The sequence below is a fragment of the Mobula birostris genome, chromosome 3 (assembly GCF_030028105.1).
Source record: "Mobula birostris isolate sMobBir1 chromosome 3, sMobBir1.hap1, whole genome shotgun sequence".
Taxonomy (NCBI): Eukaryota; Metazoa; Chordata; class Chondrichthyes; order Myliobatiformes; family Myliobatidae; genus Mobula; species Mobula birostris.
Window position 1 is genome coordinate 136,843,409 of NC_092372.1, and position 26,398 is coordinate 136,869,806.

Here is a 26,398-nt window from a genome sequence, read left to right on the forward strand (position 1 = left end):
ATACATTCCAAGAAATCCTCTTCCTCAGCACCTTTACCAATTTGGTTCACCCAATCTACACGTAGATTGAAGTCACCCATTATAACTGCTGTTCCTTTATTGCACACATTTCTACTTTCCTGTTTAATACCATCCCCGACCTCACTACTACTGTTAGGTGGCCTGTACACAACTTCCACCAGCGCTTCTGCCCCTTAGTATTATACAGCTCTACCCATATCGATTCCACATCTTCTCGGCTTATGTCCTTCCTTTCTATTGCGTTAATCTCATCTTTAACCAGCAACGCCACCCCACCTCCTTTTCTTTCATGTCTATCCCTCCTGAATATTGAATATCCCTGAACGTTGAGCTCCCATCCTTGGTCACCCTGGAGCCATGTCTGTGATCCCAACTATATCATAATCATTAATAACAATCTGCACTTTCAATTCATCCACCTTGTTACGAATGCTCCTTGCATTGACACACAAAGCCTTCAGACGCTCTTTTACAACTCTCTTAGCCCTTATACAATTATGTTGAAAAGTGGCCCTTCTTGATGCTTGCCCTGGATTCGTCGGCCTGCCACTTTTACTTTTCTCCTTACTACTTTTTGCTTCTACCCTCACTTTACACCCCTCTGTCTCTCTGCACTGGTTCCCATCCTCCTGTTGTGAACTAACCTCCTCTTGCCTAGCCTCTTTAATTTGATTCCCACTCCCCAACCATTCTAGTTTAAAGTCACCTCAGTAGCCCTCGCTAATCTCCCTGCCAGGATATTGGTCCCCCTAGGATTCAAGTGTAACCCGTCCTTTTTGTACAGGTCACGCCTGCACCAAAAGAGGTCCCAATGATCCAAAAACTCGAATCCCTGCCTCCTGCTCCAATCCCTCAGCCACACATTTATCCTCCACCTCATCGCATTCCGACTCTCACTGTCGCGTGGCACAGGCAGTAATCCCGAGATTACTACCTTTGCAGTCCTTTTTCTCAACTCCTTTCCTAGCTCCCTATATTCTCCTTTCAGGACCTCTTCCCTTTTCCTACCTATGTCATTGGTACCCATATGTATCACGACCTCTGGCTCCTCACCCTCCCACTTCAGGATATCTTGAACACGATCAGAAATATCCCCGACCCTGGCACCAGGGAGGCAAACTACCATCCGGGTCTCTGGACTGCGTCCACAGAATCACCTATCTGACCCCCTTACTATCGAGTCCCCTATCACAACTGCCCTTCTCTTCCTTTCCCTACCCTTCTGAGCTCCAGGGCCAGACTCTGTGACGGAGGCACGGCCACTGTCGCTTCCCCCGGGTAAGCTGTCCCCCCCGACAGTACTCAAACAGGAGTACCTATTGTTAAGGGGCACAGCCACCGGGGTACTCTCTATTACCTGACTCTTCCCCTTCCCCCTCCTAACCGTGACCAACTTGTCTGCGTCCCGTAGCCCCGGTGTGACCACCTGCCTGTAACTCCTCTCTATCAACTCCTCACTTTCCCTGACCAGACGAAGGTCATCGAGCTGCAGCTCCAGTTCCGTAACACGGTCCCTTAGGAGCTGCATCTCGATGCACTTGGCGCAGATGTAGACGTCCAGGAGGCTTGGAGACTTCAGGGCCTCCCACATCCGACACCAAGAACAACAAACTGCCCTCACACTCATACTGCCCCTCTCCTCAAATAACAACAGAAAATGAATACCAAACCTTCCTCGCCTATTTCCGCCTAAGCCCGTTGAGCCAAAGCCCTTAAGCCTTCACTCTGCTCCCGGCTCACTCCGCCGCACGCAAACTACGCTGCCTGCTGTATGAGGCTCTGTTCCTTTTAAATCTGTCGCACTGCACTGCCCGACGTCACACGCCTGCGCAGACCCGCCTCTCTGAACGCTGTTGGAGCAAAAAAAACCCGAAAATTTCAAATATGTCTTCCTCCGCACTCCCGCTCCGACTCTCAGACTTCTTTCTTCGAACCAAACCCGAAGCAGGATTTCTGCCCTTTTAAATCTGCCGCGCTGCACTGCCCGACGTCACACGCCTGCGCAGTCCTGCAAAAAAGCACTTAGTTACAGTAAATTTCTTCCAACATTGTGTTATTCCTTGAATCCGATTTATTGACTTGTTTCCAAAATTCATCGGGCTTGTTTAGATGTTTCTTTGAACCCTTTGAATATAACTTTTTGGCCGCAATGAGCAAAGGTATGTTTGGAGAAAAGAGGGTTCAGAATTTCATGAAAAGAACCCCTCTCCAACTGTTAAGCATGGGGGTGGATCGATCATGCTTTGGGCTTGTGTTGCAGCCAGTGGCACGGGAAACATTTACTGGTAGAGGGAAGAATGAATTCAATTAATTACCAGCAAATTCTGTAAGCAAACATCACACCATCTGTAAAAAAGCTGAAGATGAAAAAAGGATGGCTTCTACAACAGGATAATGAACCTAAACACACCTCAAAATCCACAATGGACTACCTCAAGAAGCACAAGCTGAAGGTTTTGCCATGGCCCTCACAGTCCCCTGACCTAAACATCATCGAGAATCTGTGGATAGACCTCAAAAGAGTAGTGCATGCAAGACGGCCCAAGAATCTCACAGAACTAGAAGCCTTTTGCAAGGAAGAATGGGCGAAAATACCCCAAACAAGAATTGAAAGACTCTTAGCTGGCTACAAAAAGCATTTACAAGCTGTGATACTTGCCAAAGGGGGTGTTACTAAGTACTGCCATGCAGGGTGCCCAAACTTTTGCTTCAGGCCCTTTTCCCTTTTTGTTATTTTGAAACTGTAAAAGATGGAAATAAAAAAGTGTTCTTGCTTAAAATATTAAAGAAATGTGTCATCTTTAACTTCATGCCTTTTGGAAATCAGATCATCTTTTACACGCTTATCTATTCACAGTAACAGAAATTTTGACCAGGGATGCCCAAACTTTTGCATTCCACTATACCATGAATTTTAGGGCCTGGGATATTGAGGAACAGAAGGTCCTTGGTATGCAAGTTCATGAACCCTTAAAGGCGGCAGCATAGATGGAAGAAGTAGCATAAAGGATGCTGGCCTTCACAGGCTTGGACATAGAATTCGTGGATTTTCTCCCTCCCACCCTCACCTACGAGGGTGACTGCAATTTGATGCTCTTTCCGGAGAAGGCAGTGGAGGCAGCTATTCTCGTAACACTTAAAATACTACAATGAACATTTGTATTGTCAAGGCATAGAAGGCTACAGAGTAGATGCCAGAAAATGGGAATGGTATGGATATGTAACTGATGGTCAGCCTGGACTTGATAGGAAAAAGGCTCAATATCTGTACGCCAGACTCTACAATTCAGCATGCAAATCCTGTTATTGGATTTAATTGCAGAAGTAGATGAATATGCTAGGAAGGATCAGAAGCATTTTCCATATCCATAAATTCGAAATGCCATGCAAACAGCAAAATACTATCCCTCTACTTTTGAGGATCACAAGGTTAAAATGTTTATCACCAATATGGTGAAATAAATCGGATTCAAGGAATAACACAATGTTGGAAGAAATTTACTGTAACTAAGTGCTTTTAAATTCTTTGTATATACTTCAGTAAAGCATCCTCCTTATGAATTACTTCACTGATTAAGTCAAATGTTTTATCTGAAGTTGTATCAAGTCTCTTGTGTATTATTCATACAATAATTATATACCTCTCCCTAATGATGTTAAAAGACCCAGGCAGACTACTTGCATTAAGTATTACACAATAGGACAATTCTCAACTTGACTAATACAAGCAGTAACAATTACTACATTGTCGCAAACATGAGGAAATCTGCAGATGCTGGAATTTCAAGCAACACACATAAAAGTTGCTGGTGAACGCAGCAGGCCAGGCAGCATCTTCCACTGCCTGGCCCGCTGCGTTCACCAGCAACTTTTATGTGAATTACTACATTGCAATAGTTTAAAAACTTCTTCGTTCCTAAATGTCCCAACACTCTTACTTATATTGTTACTGTCTTTTGCAGCATTATACATTAAAGTGATTCAACCATAATGATTTTAAAATAAATAAGCACCATTTGAATTTGAACAAAATGAAAGGATTGGGGCTCAAAGAAGAAAAAGACATTCTAATGTGTTGAGCCATTCTTACACTGACTTGCAAGTTAATCTCCAGAGCATAGCAAAAAAGTGCTTCAATTTGTCCCAGAAATGATAGACTATATTCAGGGTATTCAAAAGCTCCTTACAGCAATTATTCTTTGAAATGCAAAAAAACGTTTCAGTCAATCGCATGCAACACCTTCCCAGAAACAATTACTTTTATTTAAAACTATTATGAGAAATTAATAAATATGAGTAACACCCATAGATAAGCAATTCCATTCCACATCTAAAAGGAGATACGATACAGGGTCATTTTCTACCACTTAAGGCAGTGAAAAATTGCAGGAGGCCCAAATCATGTGGTCATATTCAAGATTCAAAGCAAAAGAGAGTGCATTGAAAAAAAAAACCTTAAAGGGAATATGCAGGGCACCTTTTTATATATTAAAAAAAAAGCAGAGTGGTATGTGCCTGGAATGGGCAGCCAGGATAGCAGATAAAATAGCAGTGTTTGACAGGCTTTTAGATAGGCACATGACTATGCAGGGAATAAAGACATACAAATCAAGGGTAGGCAGAAAAGATTTAGTTTAATTTGGCATAGTCATCGTGGACTAAAAGGGTTTTTCTTGTACTATTCACTGACTCTATGACATAACATTATTCCTTTCCCAAAAATAAGCATTGTTATTCAACAGTCACATGATGAACAGTGGCAGAAGAAAATCTAATCTACATACAGTACAAAGTCATATTGTATTACACATATACAAACACACAGACAAACTGCAAGGGTACCCAAGATTTTTGCACTGTACTGATGCTACTGCAGCAAAAAAAAATATTTCATGACGTATGTGGGTGATGATGAACCTGATTCTGATATGGGTCTCTATTGCAGACTAAGAGTGGGAAGGGGGCACCTCCTCTCCTCCTCCACACCTCTCCTCACCAACCCCCTTCCCCACCTTCCCCTTTCCTGCCTCCCTCACTCCCTCTCCTCTACCTCCACCTCCCTCACCCTTTCTACCCCCTCTCCCTACCTCCATCCCCCCACCCTACTCCCTCCCTTACCCTAATCCCCTGACCCCCTCCCTTCCCCACCCCTCTATCCCACCCTACCTCCTCCACCTCCATTCCCCTCCCCCTCTCTCACCCCATCCCCTCCCCCACTCACTATTCCCCTACCCATCTCCCCCCACATTCCCTTCCTCTCCCTACACCCCCTCTCCTTCCCCCTCCCTAAGCCCCTCACCTTAACTCCCTACCTCCCCACATCCATTCCGAGTTCCCCACTCCCACCACCCCTCCCTAGCTTCTCCTAAACCCTCCCCCTTCCCCACCACCCTCCCCCTCCTTGCCTCCCCTCCCCCACTACCCCCAACCACCCCTCCTTCCCCCCCACCCCATCTCCCCTCCTTGACTCCCCTTCCTCCACATCCCTCTCCCTACACACCCCCTCCCCGTCTACACTCCCCTCACCTACCCCCTCCCCCTCTACCCCTCCCTCCTTTACCCTCCCCTCAGCTACCCACTCCCTCTCCACCCTCCCCTCACCTACCCCCCTCCCCAACCTACCTCCCCTACCCCCTCCCCTCTTTACCCTCCCACCACCCTTTACCATTTCCCTTGCCACCTACCCCTCCCACTCGCTGCCTAACGCCTTCGACCGCACTACCCCTCGCATCCCCTCCCTACATTGAATCACGGTAGATTTAATTTGGCTTTTTTTGACGCTGATCAACAGAAAAAAAATTTTGTGTCAAAGTGAAAGCAGATCTCTACAAAGTGAACTAAATTATTTAAATATTAAACAGAAAATAATTGATTGCACAAGTAACCACCCCTTTTAATATGACCTACCAAATCTGAATTGGTGCAGTCAATTGGTTTTGGAAATCACATAATTAGTTAAATGCAGACTGCACGATATGCAGTCAAGATGTTTCAACTGGTTGTAGTAAAAGTACTCGTGTATCTGGAAGGTCCAATTGCTGATGAGTCAGTATCCTGGCAAAAACCTACACCGTCAAGACAAAAGAACACGCCAAGCAACTCCGCAAAAAGGTTATTAGAAAGCACAAGTCAGGAGATGGATACAAGCAACTTACCAAGTCACTGAATATCCCTTGGAGTACAGTTAAGTCAATCATCAAGACATGAAAAAATATGGTACAGCTGTAAATCTGCCTACAGCAGGCAGTTCTCAAAAACTGAGTAACTGTGCAAGGGGACTAGTGAGGGAGGCTACCAAGAGACCCATGACAACTCTGGAGGAGTTACAAGCTTCAGTGGCTGAGATGGGAGAGACTGCGCATACAACAACTGTTGCCCAGGTGCTTCACCAGTCACAGCATTATGGAAGAGTGGCAAAGAGAAAGCCACTATTGAAAAATAAACAACTCACATGAAATCTCACTAAAGTTTGCCAGGAGGCATGTGGGAGACTCTGAAGTCAGGTGGAAGAAGGTTCTATGGTCTGATGAAACCAAAATTGAGCTGTTTGGCCAGACTAAATGCCATGTTTGGTACAAGCCAAACACTGCGCATTACCAAAAAAATATACCATCCCAACCATGAAGCATGGTGGTGGCTGCCTCATGCAGTGGGAATGCTTCACTGCAGCAGGCCCTGGAAGACTTGTGAAGGTAAGGTAGAGTGTAAATGAATGCAGCAAAATACAAGGAAAACCTGATGCAGTCTGCAAGAGAACTGAGGCTTGGAAGAAGATTTATTTTCCAGCAATACAATCACCCTATGCATAAAGCCGAAGCTACACAGGAATGGTTTAAAATCAACAAAATTAATGGTCTGGAGTGGTCAAGTCAAGAGTCCAGATCTCAATCCAATCAAGAAATTGCAGCTGAACTTGAAAAGGGCTATTCACTCACAATCCCAATGCAATCTGACAGAGCTTGAGCAGTTTTGTAAAGAATGAGGAAAAAAAAATTACAGTGTCCAGATGTGCAAAGCTGATAGAGACCTATCCACACAGACTCAAGGCTGTAATTGCTGCCAAAGTTGCATCTACTAAATACTGACTTAAGGGAGGGGCCATGAGTAATTATACTAATTAAATCCACTGTGATTCAATGTTGTAAAACATTAAAAACATGAAAACAGGGGTGGGGGGTGGAAGTGGTGAATACTTTTTATAGGCACTGTATGTGTATCCAGATATACAGCTAGGGTGTCTAAGACTTTTGCACAGTACTGTACTATTCCATCTCAGCCCAACAAAAGTCATTCATCAGGTAAAATTGTATTATTTATTACACAGATTTCTGGCAGGTATTTAATTTTGCTTCTGCAATAATTATTGTTTTTACTAAACTGTTTTACTTTAGTTTACAAATCAAAATCTGTGCTCAAGTACCACATATAAAATCAATGTCCAAACAATACCATGGGCACTAAACAACTTCAGAAGCAAGCAGCTATTGGTTTGAATAACACCACTCCTTACAAAAAGTTTTTATTATACAACTACTCTTCTGATTTCTTAAAAGGTCTTCCAACTCCATTACTTTTTTTTTTTAAATCCAGCATAACTCAAAAGTGCTACTGTATTAGATTTCATAGTTGTCAAGATGCAGAATATTAAAGCCAACAGTCATGCACAACTCTTCAGATATGCTGCATTGCAAGAAGAGCTCATGACTTACATCATATGAGCATCACCTGCTTTGCAGGAGAGTGACATCAGCAAGGATTTCTGTTTGGAGTTCTACTCAGTGACCTGTGCTACAAATCACTGCAAAGAATCAGATATACTTCATAATAAGATAGCCACAAATTTACTTTGTCTTTGGGATTTATTTTATTCCAATGTTCAGATATATATATATATTTTTTTTTAAATGCAATTACATCTATCTTTTTGATAAATCAACCCCTCAACCACTCCAACGTATTCCACCAGATATACAATCACTCCAGATGCTGAACAACCCCTTCATCTTTAATGTCTTCCTGTTTGAAGTTAATGCTTAAAATTATGCCATCATCTTTTAACATTTGTAACTTCTGATTTATAGCTCACAATCAATATGAACGTTCTGTGACATAGCAGCGTGATCACCTCCACATGCCGCACTTTGTTCTGTTTCTGGGGGTGAAGGAGTTATACAAATACCACACAAAGATGTTCATTACCTGTGAGACTTCCTTGACAGTGGATGAAGTAATCACTTTTTAAATGTTTATCAGCTTCTAACTTGCTTGGAATTTCCTACTTGATATTAGATTGAATTCTCTCATTAAGTGAGTTTCCTGTTTACACATACTGTTATCTACTCAGAAAAAATTGCTTTCCTTATGCTGAAAACAAACCAGAGTCAAAGTCGACACAATTTCTGCAGTAAACATTTCTATTCAAATATAATTCATTTTGTAACTTTCAATATTGTGCACAACTTTCTTCACCTCTTGCCTTCCCTGCACATCCATATCAATTCCAGTTTAGCATTCTTCCATACGAAGGATTTCGTATTCTCTTGAATCACATTCTTTCCCAATATCTGGACTAAGACCTATTTTTTGATGGATTGGCCACATCCCAGTTTACTTGAGATACAAGAGATGCAAGAGATGCAAATACTGGAATCTGGAGCCATGCACAAAACGCTACCAGAAATTGGCAGGTCAGGATAAAAAGTATACAAGATCTGTGCCACCCCTCCCCTCTATCTTTTTATACTGGCTGCCTCCCCTCTATCTTTCAGTCCAGATAAAGGGTCACAACTTGAAACACTGATTGTCCATTTCTCTCCATAGAAGCCGCCTGTCCCGCTCAGTTTCTTCAGCATTTTGTGTCTTACTTCCAATTTTCTGTTGCTGCCAGTTCTGATATCTGATTTCTACTGTTCTTAGTGATTACAGATATACAAAACTAGAAATTCTTCCTCTTCATGCATTCACCAATATTTAGACTACTCCTGGTATCTAACATATTTGTGTAGCATACAGTATATATTTATTTTCTTCATTATCCCTTCTAAACTCTTCCTTGAGGTAAATTCCTCCAGTTGGTGGCGAGTAATTAATCTGCATTTTGGCCCAACAATGCACTTAGTCATTCACTTTCCAGAGCATGTATGACCTGCAAATTATTTGTCTAGACCCAGTGTTTCTGACATTCAAGAGATTTGGGAACTTAAAATTAGGTCTTTTAAGACCTTCTGAAATAACATTTTATAATAATGACTACTTAAAATTTGTTGACAATGTAGTCAGGAAGTAAACAGTGCTTGTTTCATACTGTTATTGCTTCTTCCACCAATTTAATTCCACTCAGTGTCCTAAGTACCTAGTTATCTGCAACATAGCTCAGAATGACACTGCTTCTTATTATACCACTGTCTTGTTTTAATGCCCATTTCGAGCCTGCCCACAACACTGACCAAAAATGCCTTACTTACTCAAGTGTAAGAGAGAGGCTAGAGTGGATTTTGGACCACTGGAAAACAATGATGGAGAGGTAGTAATGGTGGGGGGGGAGAAAGAGGGGAGAACAACAAAATAGCAGACAAACCAAATAAGATTTTGCACCAGTCTTCACTGTGGAATACACTAGCAGTATGGTGGAAGTTCCTGGTGTCAGGTGTCATGAAGTGTGTGAAATTGCCATAAAGAGAGAGGAGGCTCTTGGGAAATTGAAAGGTGTGAAGGTAGATAAGTCACCTGGACCAGATGGTGCACACCCCAGAGTTCTGAAGGGGTGGCTGAAGAGATCATGGAGGCATTAGTAATGATCCGGAATCACTAAATTCTGGAACAATTCTAGAAGACTGGAAAATTGCAAATGTCACTCAGTCTTCAAGAAGGGAAAGAAGCAGAAGAAAGGAAACTAGAGTCCAGTTAGTTTGACCTCAGTGGTTGGGAAGATGTTGGAGTCAATTATTAAGGATGAGATCTTGGAGGCCATAGTCAGCATGGTTTCCACAAGGGAACATCTTGCCTAAAAAAATCTGTTGGAATTCTTGGAAGTAGTAACAAGCAGGACAGACAAAGGAACTGATGTTGTGTGCTTAGAATTTCAGAAAGCCTTTGACAAGCTGCCAAACATGTGGCTGCTTACAAGCTACGAGTCCATTGTATTACAGGAAAGATCCTAACATGCATAAAGCAGTGGCTGATTTGCAGAAGGTAATGAGTGGGAATAACGGGAGCCTTTTCTGATTGGCTGCCTGTGAGTTGTGGTGTACCACAGGGGTTTGTGTTGGGACTGATTCTTTTTACGTTACACGTCAACGATTTGGATGATGGAATTGATGCTTTTGTTGCAAAGTTTGCAGACAATATGAAGATAGGTGGAGAGACAGGTAGTTTTGAGGAAGTAAAGAGGCTACAGAAGGGGTCAGATTAGGAAAATGGACAAAGAAATGGCAGATGGAATACAGTGTTGGGAAGTGTATGGTAGTGCATTTTGGTAGAAGAAATTAGAAATTATCTAAGTGAAGAGAAAATAGAAAAAAAAAGCAGGTGCAAAGGGACTTGTGAGTCCTTCTGGAAGATTCTTAAAGATTAATTTGCAGGTCATGAATGTGGTGAGCAAGGCAAATACAATGCTAACATTCATTTCAAGAGGACTAGAATATAAAAGCAAGGAAGTAATGTTGAAAATTTATAAAGCACTGGTGAGGTCTCATTGGGAGTATTGTGAACAGATTTGGGCCCCCTATCTTAAAAAGGATGTGGTGAAACTGGAGAGAGTTCAAAGAAGATTCACGAAAATGATTCCAAGATTGAATGGCTTGTCATATAACGAGCATCTGATGGCTCTGGGCCTGTATTCACTAAAATTCAGGTGATTAAGAGGTGACCTCATTGAAACCTATCAAATGGTGAAAGGTCTTGATAGAGTGGATGTGGAGAGCATGTTCCCTATGGTGGGAGAGCCTAAGAGCAGAGGACACAGCCTCATAATAGAGGGACATCCTTTTAGAATGGAGATAAGGAGGAATTTCTTTAGCCAGAGGGCAGTGAATCTGTGGAATTCTTTGCCACAGACAGCTGTGGAGGCCGTCTTTATGTATATTGAAGGTAGAGGTTGACAGATTCTTTATTGGTCAGGGTATGAGGGATACACGGAGAAAGCAGGAGACTGGGTAGAGAAGAAATATGGATCAGCCGTGATGAAATGGCAGAGCGGACTTAATGGGCTAAATGGCCTAATTCTGCTCCTACATCATATGGTCTTACTGAATCTAATAAAATTACTCATCATGAAATCCCCTCTTCTATCAACCTCAAAGTCCCAAGCTATCCAAGATCATATTTTAGCTTTTATTAAGGATAAATTTCTCAAGAACAACTACAATTTCTACACCTTTACTGTGCTCTACTATATGTATGTCAGCTGTGCTACTCACAAAACAAATTTAATGTCAGTAGGTCTTTAAGCAAACTGCACACATTACAAAACACTTCAATGAATATCCTGCCCATCTTCAGAATGGCGTCAGTGGAACTCCTGCAGGAAATACTCAGTTTAATTGGCAGACTTCTCCTTCCATGAGCAATGTCATTTTATCAGTACAAGCCAAAGACCTGTCTCCATGTTTAATAAATCATACAAATTTTATTTTGTCATGTTTCATTTACTTCAGAAACACACAAGTTGAATTATTTTAAAAATAATAAAAGGTATTTCATTGATCAATTTGAAGCCCAAGTTCAACCTAGTTAATCAGCAATGACCACACATCTACAGCAACTTTTGGGAATTTTAACAATAATGAAAATAATTTAAAAAAGCAAAACTGAAAATGCTGCACATTTGAAACAAAAACAAATGGCTGCAAATAGTCAGAAAAGATTCTGCAGATATTGGAAATCTTCAACACACAGAAAATGCCCGAGGAACTCAGCAGATCAGGCAGCATTGCCCTCTATAAATACTTAAAGTAGTTCCAAAGTAAAAATTATTATCAAGAGTACATGTCATCACATACAACCCAGAGATTCTTTTTTTTCCTGCAAGAATACTCAGCAAATTTATAGAATAGTAACTGTAACCAGGATCAATGAAAGAGCAAGAGCACAGAAGACAACAAACTGTGCAAATATAAATATATAGCAGTAAATAATGACAGCATGAAATAACAAGAAAAAAGGTCCTTAAATTGAGATCATTGCTTGTGGGAATACCAGAAATAGAATGAGTGTAGTTAACCTCTTTTGTTCAAAACCTTGATGGTTGAGGGGTAGTAACTGCTCTTAAACCTGGAGGCGGGAGTCCTGAGGCTCTTGTATCTTCTACCTGATGGCAGCAGTAAGAAAATAACATGGCCTGGGTGGTGAGGATCTTTGATGATGGATGCTGCCTTTCTATGACTACATCTCATGTAGATGAGCTCAGCGATTGGGAGGATTTTACTGGTGACGTACTGGGCCAGATCCACTACCTTTTGTAGGATTTCCACTCAAAGGCATTGGTGTTCCCATACCAGGCTGTAATGTAGCCAGTCAATACACTTTCCATCCACCACACATCTACTGAAGTTTGTTAAGGTTTCTGGTAACTTGCTAAATCTCCGCAGACTGAAGAAGTAGAGGCGCTGGCATGCTTTCTTTGCAATTGCATTTATATGATGAGTCCAGAGCAAGTCCTCTGAGACAATGACATCCAGGAATTTAAAGTTTCTTACCCTCTCCTCCTCTGATCCTCCAATGATTACTGGCTCATGGACCCTCTCCTGAAGTCTACTATCAGTTCCTTGGTCTTGTTAACATGAGTGAGAGTTTGTTGCTATGACACCACTCAGCCACAATTTTCAATCTCCCTCCTGCACTGATTGGTTTGCTGAGTTCCTCCAGCATTTTGTATGTGTTAGCAAGTCAAGCAACACATGTAGTGAGAAACAGAGTTGAAGTTTCAGGTCAACGATGCTATATTAGCTACTGAAATGACAACAATTTATTGCTCTCCAGGGACGCTGTGGCCAGTTGAGTACTTCCAAAACAGTTTATTTTTTTTTAAATATGAAAATAATCCCGTTTTATATGAATACCACTTATTGAAATCACGTGCACGCACTGCATTGTAATTAAAAACAAAAATTCTTTGTGCACAAAAACTAATTCAGTCCTGTATGTCAGATGCTAAAAGGGCAATTTCCATACCTAAATAAACCAACCAGTGGTTTCCGCACAAGGCTATGCCCCAAGTTTATGACGTGTATTTTAACTCTGGTCAATTTATTCCATTTATAAATACAGGCTATTCGAATCAAAGGTGAGAGATTAAACACCTTCATCCATAACGTATTACCAAAATCAGAATACAATTTCTCATCTGCGTTAATTATTCATGGAATTGACCGTACTGGGAAATGGTACAAGTCTACACCTCCACCCTCCGAACATTCTAACAGCCAGACAATGAATTACATCCTTAAAACTATTCGCATTTAGTGCAAAACAAGAAAAAGGATCACTTGTAAGATTAAACCTGACCTACTGCAAAAACATTGCTAAAAACCAAACGTCCAAAAGTTTCCTGAATCACCACGCAAATTAACCTCCACATTGCGTTGCCGATACTTTTCTACGATGATGAATGAGTAAAAAAAACTTATCTAGGATAACTAGTAAAGGAAATGATCTTGTGATGGAGTTGGAAATTATTTGCGAGACAAAATTATATAAGAGGACCCTGACGCCACAAATCGTTCCTGGGATTAGCAGGCAATACAGGGAAGATTTCCACGCATGAAAAATCAAATAACCTCCTTGGAAACAATTGCCTGGAACAAATGCAGCAGGCAACAGTTTAAACGTAATAATTATAAAAAACAAAATACATGTAATGGTATTTTGTGGGTACTGCGAAAATGGTATTTTCTGTTCTTTCGAGCACCTGCTGTCAATGGGGGGGGGGGAAGCTCCCATATATTTAACCTTTCGTCTGTTCGCCCCTCTTTCATACACACGCTCACTTCATTGTTCTACTCACGATGTACAGCAGGTTAAGGACACACAGTGAGTTTTTCGAACAGGTGAACCCGCCGCAAACCATGGTCACGATCGAAACGAGAGCCCCGGGCACTCGACACAGCTGTTGGCGAGCTCCGGACACCGACGAGACACCGGCGCTTCACTCCCTCCTCCTTTCGCAATGTCTCTGAAGCCTGAAGTGAGGAGGGGTTGGGGAAGGGGAGGAAAAAAAAAGAGAAGCTGCAAATCCGCCCGTCCTTTCCTCCGCCAAAATGTAGGATCGCAGAATGGGAGTGAAGGGAAAAAAATGAGGAACTGTGGTAAGTGCGCAGGCGCTGCCGCCTGGGCTCGGCTGACGTTCGCTTCACCTCATCGCCAACCTGCTATAGGAATAGATGACTGAATGCGCACTGTGAAATCCTGCTGGATGTTGGAGATCTGAATTAAAAGGGCAGCAATGGCCTTGAGATATCCAGCAAGTTAGGCAACCATAGAGCGGTAAATGTTGCAAATCGGTGATTTATTCTCGTGATTGGCATGATTTAAGAGATTAAAACACGTTTTTATGATGCAAGAAAAGTGGGAGGGGAATGAAGTGCTGACGGGAAATTGCTAATTATCAGTACTGTCACTAGTTTTTCCTATCCAGAAATGCCATAGGAGTAGCAACAAATTCTGTTGATGGCAGCGAAATTTGTACCATCACAAAATCATGGTGTGTCAGCAAAGCATGGAATGATTTCATTACATTTTGCCGCACGGCGAGTCAATGTCATTAGTCCCTGCAACCTTATGCACAGTGGATAGCAGCACAGACTATCGACAGATTTTCAAAAGAAACAGAAAATGCTGGAACAACTCAACAAGTTAGGTAGTATCTGTGGAAAGAAGTGCCTTCCATTTGTGTATTTTCTGGTTTTTTTTTCAAATTTCCAACATCTCCATTTCTTTAGAAAAGTCATCTAACTCTTCGATTTAATTAAAATTTGCTTTCAAGTTTTCCCATTAAAAGACAATTACTTATTAGTCCTGATATCCGTCTTGGTAGCAGCTTTCTTGAGTCAGGTGGTTGAATCTTTTCTGGAAAGTACCGAGTATTCCTTGGAGGAACTGAATTCGTTGAAGGTCTGTCGCTGACACCTAAATAGCGCAAAGGACTAGTTTACATTGAGCAGGCTGACACCCTGACCCACTTCTGCCTGTTAGAATGGGAGTAAGATTGGTATGATGAATCTCAGAATCAGTAGAACAGTGCATCAGCTCTCAAGGACGCTGATTTTGTCTTTGCTGCTGTGAAGGTCACTAACTTTTCAAGTACAAAAACAGATACAAAAAGAAATAACATAGGACACAGGAAAGCTGACAAAAGCAGGAAAAGATGGAAAAAATTAGACTATGAGGAGTTATAGACATTAGTTTTTGATTGTTTTTCCTTCTACAGACGTTGTCTGGCCTGCTGAGTTTTTCCAGAATTTTCTTTGTTTTATTATAACAAAACAAGGTATAATGTGTAATGTGTTTTGTAATATAATATGAAATGTATATTTCTTGCTCTGGATTCTAGCATTTGCAGTCTCTTCTGTCTATAAGATGCAATGTGTACAAGGTATTCCATCAAGGCTTTCATTTTGATACTTGCTCAGCTGTTGTTAAATTCATTGAAAATGTTATCTTCTCAACAGTCAGCAGAGGTGTAGAATGCCTAAATGGTGCCAATCAACTGATTACGCAGGCCTCCTTGAATGACTTAGTAGAATTGGTATTACTGACGAATGGAAGGCATAAGGGATGTTGTAATGGATAAACGACATTGCAACACAAATAAGTTTCTCTTTCTTTGTTCTGTGGCTGTCTGTGAAAACACGAATCAAGCACTGTATACTATATACATACATACTTTGGTAATGAATGTACTTTGGATCTTTGAATAATTGAACAAATATAAAGATAATAAATGTATCAAGAGTAAATGATAATAACTTTGTGTTTAAGTTGCTGAAGTCTTTGTTGACATTGGAAGGGTGAGATATTCCTAATGGAAGGTGAAATGGTTGTTCATCAAACTTACGACGAGTTTCATGAGGGTTGTTTGGTAGGCCAATGATGGAGCAAGGAAAATATGAGTAAACAGTAGAGAAGTGCGAAGAAGGGGAATAAGGCTGACAAGGTTATTCTGCTGAGAGCTAGCATCAGTCAACACAGGCACACGTCAAGGATGCATTCATAGGTCACTACTGTACCCTCCCTACATTCATGACTGTGTGACTCAGCACAGCTACATACCGTCTGTACATTCGCCAATAATACCACAGTTGTTGGCAGAATCTCAGGTGGCATTGAGAAAGATGTAGGAGTGAGGTAGTTCAGCTGGTTGAGTGGTGTTGTAGCAAAAAATTCACACTCAGCGACAGCAAGACCAAGAAGTTGGTTGTGAATTTCAGGAAGGCAAAATTAGGGAATATATACTGGTCCTCATTGAGGGTCAGCAGTGAGCAGCTTCGAGTTTCTGGATGTTACCATGTCAGAGGATCTATCCTGGCCCGAACACATCAATGCATTCATGAAAGAGGTACTTCAGCGGAGCAATTTGATATTTAAAGAATTTCCTGCTCAGGATCAATAAAGTACTTATTATTATTATGTTACCAAAGACTTGCAAAGAGATGTGCAATGGAATGCACTCTGACTAGTTGCATCACCGGCTGATGTGGATCAATGTGCATGATCGAGAGAGGCTGCAGATGGTTATAGATTCAGCCAGTTCAATCATGGGTGAAACTCTCCCTATCATTGAGGAAATCTTCAAGAGGTGGTGCTTCAAGAAGGTGGCATTTGCCATTAAAGATCCTCACCATCTGGGACATGCCCACTTTGCATTACTACCATTGGGGAGGAGGTACAGGAACAACCTTACCCAACGTTTTAAGAACAGCTTTTTCCACTCTGCAATCAGATCTCTGAATGGTCCATGAACCCATAAACAATACTTTGTTATTCATCATTTGCACTGTTTGTTTATTTCATAATTTATGGTAATTTTCATGTCTTGTACTGTACTGTTGTCATAAAACAACACATTTCACAACATACTATAGATCAGTGATAATAAACCTAATTCTGATTCATAGATTCAATGGGCTCCTTCTGCATCATAATAAGAAAGTTACGATTACACCTGAAGAATAATCAGACATATTTTATAGGTAATTACTACCTTGTTAACCTGCCTTTTTATTGGAAATATTAATCAGATGTGACCTTCACTAAATATATCCATGCTGGCTGTCTTTTATTAATCTGTACTCTTCAAAGTAAAGGCTTATACTTTCTCAAAGAATTCATTACAAAACTACTGTACTTGTAATAACTCAGCTTATTCCTTCTTCCTCTTTAAACAATTGTACAATGTTAGCAGTCCTTCATTGTCTAGCATCACTCCTGTGGCCATGGAGAATGAGAAATGATGGTCACAGAGCCTTGGCAATTTCTTCCTTCATTTCCTTTTTACAGCCAAGGATGTATTTTACTTTAGTCTGACATCTTTTTTCACTTTTAAAGATGCCAAACTTCTTAGTTCCTTCCTTTCTATTTTAATACCATAAAGTAATTAATACCTTGATTCCTTAATTACAAAATCTGCATCAGCCCTCTATTTTGTGTAAAAACCTTCAAATTATTGAAACTTATTTCCCCCACATACACATGTGGATAGGCAGTTTGGTGCCTTACAGGGTCTATTTTTTATCCTCTTCATCCTTAAAACATTCTTCTTTATTTTCATCTAATTTGTTTCTGAAATTTCTGAATTTCCATTTCAATTTCAAATCTGTGTTTTCTGGCTTTCAGATTGTAATAGATTCAGATTTATTTATCACGTGTACATGGAAACATGCAGTGAAATGCATGATTTTCCGTAACAACCAAGACACTCAAGATTTGCTGGAGTAGCCCGCCAAGTGCTGCCACACATTCTGGCACATTGTTAGGCTTACTGTGTCAAATACTGTTTTTCTTCTTTCACTATACCTTACTGTCTATGCATCCTTTTACAGGGGCATTGGATTTGTCAACTCCACACTTTCTCTTTGTGGGAACATGTTTGCCTTGGACCTTTGATCTTCTTTCCAAGCATCCCTTATTACTCATAGACAGATTTATCTTAAAGTAGTTGTATCCAGTCCAATTTTGCTAAATTTAGGCTTGTAAAATAGGCCATCTAACAAGATAGAACTTTGACTCCTATTTTAATTCTGTTCTTTTTTATAACCGTGTTAGATTTATCTGAATTGTATTTGAAACCCTTTCAGCTACTGAAACTAAAAGTAGAATTACCCTTTCAGTCTGCGAGGGAAGGAAGTGCTGAGGTCAGCAAAATGGAAGACATATATCGAACATGGAAGTTGGCAACATTATAACAGTGAATCAGTGTGAAGCCTTAGAAACAATCAGATCAGAGCAATGGGTGGGTTTGCATTTGTAATCAGAAAGAAGTGGAAGTGAATTGCAAACTCCTTTGAAATGCATTGAATTTTATGTAATTTTCACATGATTGGTTCTTTAGAAAATATGCATTATTTGTATAGCATATATATGTGTTTGTTTATGTTTAAATCTTGTACATGGATCACAATTGCAGTCAAGTATTTTCATAGCCTTTACTATGTTATTCATAGTCTACGAGCTCTCACTTCTTTCTTGTACTACGTGACTGTTCTGTGAAACACATTGACTCTTTACATGTCGTTATTGTGTAGATTCAAAGGATTCAAAATATATTTATTATCAAAGTATGTCTGCAGTATACAACCCTGAGATTCGTCTTCCCACAGAGAGCCACGAAACAAAGCAGAACCCATTCAAAGAAAAACATCAAGTTGTCCCTTCCCACATGCACAAAAGAATAGTGCAAAGGCAAGAAAAAAATGAGCGAAAACACAGAATATAAAAGTACAAAGTCAAAAGACATATTTTGGTTCAGCTTAGTGTTCATTATCTGCAGGCCACCCGAGTTCTGTCAAAAATAGCAGCAAAAACAAAGGAGTGACCAGAACTAGAACACATCATAAGGTGAAATACAAGGTCCAATGCACAACCCATGCCAATTAAACCTTATAGAAATGTTTAAAATTATGAGATGCATAGACAAGGTGGATGGTAACAGTCTTTTCCCTGGGCTAGATGAGTCCAAAACTAGGGGGCATACATTTAGGTTGAGAGGGAAAGGTTTCAAAGGGACCAAAATGGCAACCTTTTCCATGCAGAAGGATGGAACAAGCATGTTCCGTGAGTATATGGAACAAACTGCCAGATGAAATGATTGAAGCAGGTACCATAGTGTTATTTAAGAAGCTCTTGGATAGGTACATGGTGGGGAAGCACTTAGAAGGAAATGAGTGGAATACAGGAAATTGGAACTAACTGGGTGGATACCGTGGTCATCATGGACTTGGCAGCCCAAAGTGCCTTTATCTACGCTGTATTGTTCTATGACTCTTAAGACGATGATTCTAAGTAAATGGATATTCGATGGTGCATTAGCTGACCAAAGAAAGCATCAATATTTGTTGATTATGATTGGTTCATTCTGATCTGATTTTGCCAATAGTCTGAAGCTACAGCACTGAGCAAAAATCTTAGACACACATATATACAGTATATAGCTGGGTAATTAAGTCTTTTGCACATTACTGTTATTTGTCAATTTGGAGTGAAGGCTGAGTGTGTAAATCTGGCAGAAACAAAAGATGCTGGGAATGGTGAGGGTGGAGTGCCTTGGGAGGAGTGTAGGACAGATGGCAGTGGTGGGGAGTGACACAGGGGCAGACAAATCCAGCACTAAGACACCAGGCAAGGTCATTTGATTCCAAACAATTGGTTTATTGATCATCACAGCTTCCTCCCCTCTGTCTTCCCCTTTTCCCAACCATGATTCTCCTCTCCCTGCCCCCTTTCCACTCTCAGTCCACAGTAGAGACCCTTATCAGAATCAGGATTATCATCACTCAGATGCATTACAAATTTTTTTTTGCAGCAGGTGTTCAGTACAATACATAAAATTACTACAGTGCTGTGCAAAAGTCTGAGGCACCCTAGCTATATATATGTGCACAAGATTTATGCATAGTACTGAATGCTTGAAAATACTACTACTTTGCAGTGCTTTAGATTTTTGTGAGTGATAATGTTTGAGCACAGGTCCGTGGTGCAGAAGGGAAGGAGGGAGAAGAGGGGATCAGTAGTGATGGGGGACTCTATGGCCAGTGGAACAGGCAGAAGACTCTGTGGACGTGAATGGAACGTCCAGATGGTACGCTGCCTCCCAGGTGCCAGGGCCAGGGGCATCTTGGATCACATCCATAATATGTTGGAGAGGGAGGGAGGGAAAGAATCTTAGGGCTGTACACTGCATAGATGCTTTGATAATAAATATATTTTGAATCCTTTGAAGGAAAAGCAAAGAGAATGTAGAGAACTAGGTAGAAATCTGAGAAGCAGGACCTCTCGGGTAACAATTTCTGGATTGCTGCCTGTGCCACGCACCAGTGAGGGTAGAAACAGGATGATCTGGCAAATGAATGCATGGCTGAGAAGCTGGTGAATGGGACAGGGCTTCAGGTTCTTGGATCATTGGGATCTCTTCTGGCAGATGTATGACCTGTTCAAAAGAGACGGGTTGCACCTGAACCTGAGGAGAACCAATATTCTCGCAGGCTGGGAGCTGTTGGGAAGGGTTTAAACTAATTTGGGAGGGGGGTGGGAACTGGAATGAAGGACTCAGGATAGGACAGATGGTAAAAAAGCAAAGATAGTGTGCAGTCAGACTGTAAGGAAGGGCAGGCAGATGATGGGACATAACTGCAGCCAGCAGGGTGACTATCTGTGCTTTAGGGATGCAGAATCAAAAATGGTAGTAAATACAGTACTCAGTGCATGGAGTTTAAGAAATAAGATGGATGATCTTACTGCATTTTAACAGTTTGTCAGGTATGATGTTTTGGCCATCACTGAATTGTGGCTGAAGATGATTGTAGTTGGGAGCTGAATGTCCAAGGTTGCAAGTTGTATTGGAGGGATAGGAAGGTAGGCAGAGGGGGTGATGTGGCTCTGCTGGTAAAGAATGACATCAAATCGGTAGAAGGATGTGACATAGGATCGGGAGATGTTGAATCCTTGTAGGTTGGGTTAAGAAACTGCAAGGGTAAAAGGACCCTAATGGCAGTTATATAAAGGCCTCCCAACAGTAGCTGGGATGTAGACCACAGATTACAAAAGGAAATAGAAAACGTGTGTCAAGAAGGCAATGATATAGAAAATAGGTGCAGGAGTAGGCCATTCGGCCCTTCGAGCCTGCACCGCCATTTATTATGATCATGGCTGATCATCCAACTCAGAACACCGCCCCAGCCATCCCTCCATACCCCCTGACCCCCGTAGCCACAAGGGCCATATCTAACTCCCTCTTAAATATAGCCAATGAACTGGCCTCAACTGTTTCCTGTGGCAGAGAATTCCATAGATTCACCACTCTCTGTGTGAAGAAGTTTTTCCTAATCTCGGTCCTAAAAGGCTTCCCCTCTATCCTCAAACTGTGACCCCTCGTTCTGGACTTCCCCAACATCAGGAACAATCTTCCTGCATCTAGCCTGTCCAATCCCTTTAGGATCTTATACGTTTCACTCAGATCCCCCCTCAATCTTCTAAATTCCAACGAGTACAAGCCCAGTTCATCCAGTCTTTCTTCATATGAAAGTCCTGCCATCCCAGGAATCAATCTGGTGAACCTTCTCTGTACTCCCTCTATGGCAAGGATGTCTTTCCTCAGATTAGGGGACCAAAACTGCACACAATACTCCAGGTGTGGTCTCACCAAGGTCTTGTACAACTGCAGTAGTACCTCCCTGCTCCTGTACTCAAATCCTTTCGCTATAAATGCCAGTATACCATTCGCCTTTTTCACCGCCTGCTGTACCTGCATGCCCACTTTCAATGACTGGTGTATAATGACACCCAGGTCTCGTTGCACCTCCCCTTTTCCTAATCGGCCACCATTCAGATAATAATCTGTTTTCCTATTTTTGCCACCAAAGTGGATAACTTCACGTTTATCCACATTAAATTGCATCTGCCATGAATTTGCCCACTCACCCAACCTATCCAAGTCACCCTGCATCCTCTTAGCATCCTCCTCACAGCTAACACTGCCACCCAGCTTCGTGTCATCCGCAAACTTGGAGATGCTGCATTTAATTCCCTCATCCAAGTCATTAATATATATTGTAAACAACTGGGGTCCCAGCACTGAGCCTTGTGGTACCCCACTAGTCACCGCCTGCCATTCTGAAAAGGTCCCGTTTATTCCCACTCTTTGCTTCCTGTCTGCTAACCACCTCTCCATCCACACCAATACCTTACCCCCAATACCGTGTGCTTTAAGTTTGCACACTAATCTCCTGTGTGGGACCTTGTCAAAAGCCTTCTGAAAATCCAAATATACCACATCCACTGGTTCTCCCCTAATGGGAGATTCCAACATACAGGTTGATTGGAAAAATCAGGTTGGTAATGGATCTCAAGAGAGTAAGTTTGTTGAATGCCTATGAAATGGCTATTTAGAGCAGTTTGTTATTGAGCCAACTAGGGGGATCAGCTATACTGGGTGTTATTTAATAAACTGGGAGTGATTAGGAAGCTTATGGTAAAAGAACCCTAAGGAGGCAGTGATCACAATATGATTGAGTTCAACTTGAAATTTGATATGGAGAAAGTAAAGTCTGACATAGCAGTATTTCAGTAGAATAAAGGAAATTACAGTGGTATGAGAGAGGAGTTTGTCAAAATAAATTGGAAGGAGATGCTGGCAGGGTTGACAGCAGAACAGCAATGACATGAGTTTGTGGGTGCAGGATACATGTATATCAAAAACAAAGAAATACTCAAATAGGAAAATAGTACAACTGCGGCTGACAAGGGAAGTCAAAGGAAATGTAAAAGCAAATGAGAGGGCATACAACAAAGCAAAGATTAGTGGAAAACAGGGGATTGGGAAGCTTTTAAAAACCTACAGAAAGCAACTGAAAGAGTCATTAAGAGGGAAAAGATGAAATATGAAAGCGAGCTAGCAAACAACATAAAAGTGGATAGTAAAAGTTTTTTCAAGTATGTAAATCATAAAAGAGATGAGAGGGGATATAGGACCACTAGAAACTGAGGCTGGAGAGATAATAACAGGTGACAAGGAGATGGCAGATGAACTAAATATGTATATTGCATCAGTCGTCACTGTGGAAGACAATAACAGTGTGCCAAATGTTGAAGGGTGTAGGGGAAGAGAAGTGATTGCAGTTACTATTACAAGGGAGAAGGTGCTCAAAAAGCTGTAAGACCTAAGGGTACATAAGTCACCCGGACCAGATGAACTGCACCCTATGGTTCTGAAAGAGGTAATAGTAGAGATTGTGGAGGCATTAGTAATGATCTTTCAAAAATCACTGGACTCTGGCATAGTGCCAGAAGACTGAAAAATTGCAAGTGTCACTCCACTTTTGACAAAGGAGGAAGGCAGCAGAAAGGAAATGATAGACCAATTAGCCTGACCTCAGTGAATGGGAAGATGTTGGAGTCAATTGTTAAGGATGAGGTTATGGAGTACTTGGTGGCACAGGACAAGATTGGACAAAGTCAGCATGGTGTCCCTGAGAGAATATCTTGCCTTACAAATCTGTTGGAATTCTTTGAGGAGATTACATGTAGGATAGATAAAGGGGGTGCAGTAGATGTTATATATTTGGACTTTCAGAATGCCTTTGACAAGGTGCCACTCGTGAGGCTACTTACCAAGTTAAGAGCCCATAAGTTGTCTTCAGCGATAGAGACAGAAAGATCTAGAAAGGGGAGGGAGGTGTCGGAACTGGACCAGGTAAACTTGAGGGCAGGGTGAAAGTTGATGGCAAAGTTAATGAAGTCAACAAGCTCAGCATGCATGCAGGAAGCAGCGCCAATGCAGTCGTCGACGTAGCGAAGGAAAAGTGGAGGACAGATACCAGTATAGGCTTGGAACATGGATTATTCCACAAAGCCAACAAAAAGGCAGGCATAGCTGGGACCCATACGGTTGAACATTGATTTCTCAAACTTCTGCTAATGCCCTACCTCCCCCTCGTACCCCATCTGTTATTTATTTATATACACACATTCTTTTTCTCTCTCTCCTTTTTCTCCCTCTGTCTCTCTCACTATACCCCTTGCCCATCCTCTGGTTTCCCCCCCCCCTCCACCTTTTCTTTCTCCCTAGGCCTCCTGTCCCATGATCCTCTCATATCCCTTTTGCCAATCACCTGTCCAGCTCTTGGTTCCAATCCCTCCCTCTCCTGTCTTCTCCTATCATTTTGGATCTCCCCCTCCCCCTCCCACTTTCAAATCTCTTACTAGCTCTTCTTTCAGTTAGTCCTGAAAAAGGGTCTCGGCCCGAAACGTCGACAGTACCTCTTCCTAGAGATGCTGCCTGGCCTGCTGCGTTCACCAGCAACTCTGATGTGTGTTGCTCCCATACGGGTGCCCATGGCTACACCTTTAGTTTGGAGGAAGTGGGAGGAGCCAAAGGAGAAATTATTAAGAGTAAGGACCAATTCCGCTAGACGGAGGAGAGTGGTGGTAGAGGGGAACTGGTTAGGTCTGGAATCCAAAAAGAAGTGGAGAGCTTTTTGGATCTTTCTGTCTCTATCTCTGGAGACAGCTTATCTACTGACGTCTACTATAAGCCTACGGACTCTCACAGCTACCTGGACTATTCCTGTTCTCACCCTGTCTCTTGCAAAACTGCTATCCCCTTCTCGCAATTCCTCTGTCTCCGCCGCATCTGCTCTCAGGATGAGGCTTTTCTTTCCAGGACGAAGGAGATGTCCTCTTTTTTTAAAGAAAGGGGCTTCCCTTCCTCCACCATCAACTCTGCTCTCAAAAGCATCTCTCCCATTTCACACATATCTGCTCTCACCCCATCCTCCTGCCACCCCACTTGGGATAGGGTTCCCCTTGTCCTCACATACCACCCCACCAGCCTCCGGGTCGAACATATAATTCTCCGTAACTTCCGCTACCTCCAACGAGTTCCCACCACTAAGCACATCTTTCCCTCCCCCCTGCCCCCACTTCCCACAGGGATCGCTCCCTACGCGACTCCCTTGTCCATTCGTCTCCCCCATCCCTCCCTTGTCCATTCGTCTCCCCCATCCCTCCCTACCGATCTCCCCTCCTGGCACTTATCCTTGTAAGCGGAACAAGTGCTACACATGCCCTTACACTTCCTCCCTTACCACCATTCAGGGTCCCAGACAGTCCTTCCAGTTGAGGTGACACTTCACCTATGAGTCGGCTGGGGTGACATACTGCATCCGGTGCTCCTGATGCGGCCTTCTATATATTGGTGAGACCCAACGCAGACTGGGAGACCGTTTCACTGAACACCTATGCTCTGTCCGCCAGAGAAAGCAGGATCTTCCAGTGACCACATATTTTAATTCCACGTCCCATTCCCATTCTGATATGTCTATCCATGGCCTCCTCTACTGTAAAGATGAAGCCATACTCAGGTTGGAGGAACAACACTTTATATTCCGTCTGGGTAGCCTCCAACCTGATGGCATGAACATTGACTTTTCTAACTTCCATTAATGCCCCACCTCCCCCTCGTACCCCATCCATTATTGCCCATCCTCTGGGCTTCCCCCCCTTTCTTTCTCCCTAGGCCTCCTGTCCCATGATCCTCTCATATCCCTTTTGCCAATCAACTGTCCAGCTCTTGGCTTCATCCCTCCCCCTCCTGTCTTCTCCTATCATTTTGGATCTCCCCTTCCCCCTCCCACTTTCAAATCTCTTACTAGCTTTTCTTTCAGTTAGTCCTGACGAAGGTGTCGGCCCGAAACATCGACTGTACCTCTTCCTATAGATGCTGCCTGGCCTGCTGCGTTCACCAGCAACTTTTAAGTGTGTTGCTTGAAATTCCAGCATCTGCAGATTTCCTTGTGTTTAGATGATGGAATAGATGGCTTTGTTGCCAAGTTTGCAGATGATATGAAGATTGGTGGAAGAGCAGGCAGTGTTGACAAAACAAGTAGGCTGCAGAAGGACATAGACAAATTAGGAGAATGGGCAAGAAAGTGGCAAATGAAATACAATGTTGGAAAATACATGTTCATGCACTTTGGTAGAGGAAATAAATGTGCAGACTATTTTCTAAACAGGGAGAAAATTCAAAAATCTGAGATGCAAAGGGACTTGGGAATCCTTGTGCAGAACAACCTAAAGGTTAACTTGCAGGTCTAGTTGGTGGTGAGGAAGGCAAACGCCATGTTAGTAATCATTTCAGTGTATAAGATGATGAGAGGCGTTGATCGTGTGG

At 42.1% G+C, this 26,398-nt stretch overlaps 1 protein-coding gene across 1 annotated transcript in view; it reads right to left on the bottom strand.

Moving 5' to 3' along the window:
- tspan13a (tetraspanin 13a) overlaps window positions 1-14,366 on the bottom strand; it is a 53,422-nt gene extending 39,056 nt beyond the window's left edge. The window contains exon 1 of the mRNA XM_072251966.1: window positions 14,024-14,366. Within this exon, the coding sequence (XP_072108067.1) occupies window positions 14,024-14,086 (63 nt within the window). The 5' untranslated portion in view covers window positions 14,087-14,366. The remainder of the gene's footprint in view (window positions 1-14,023) is intronic.
- Between the last annotated feature and the right edge of the window lie 12,032 nt (window positions 14,367-26,398).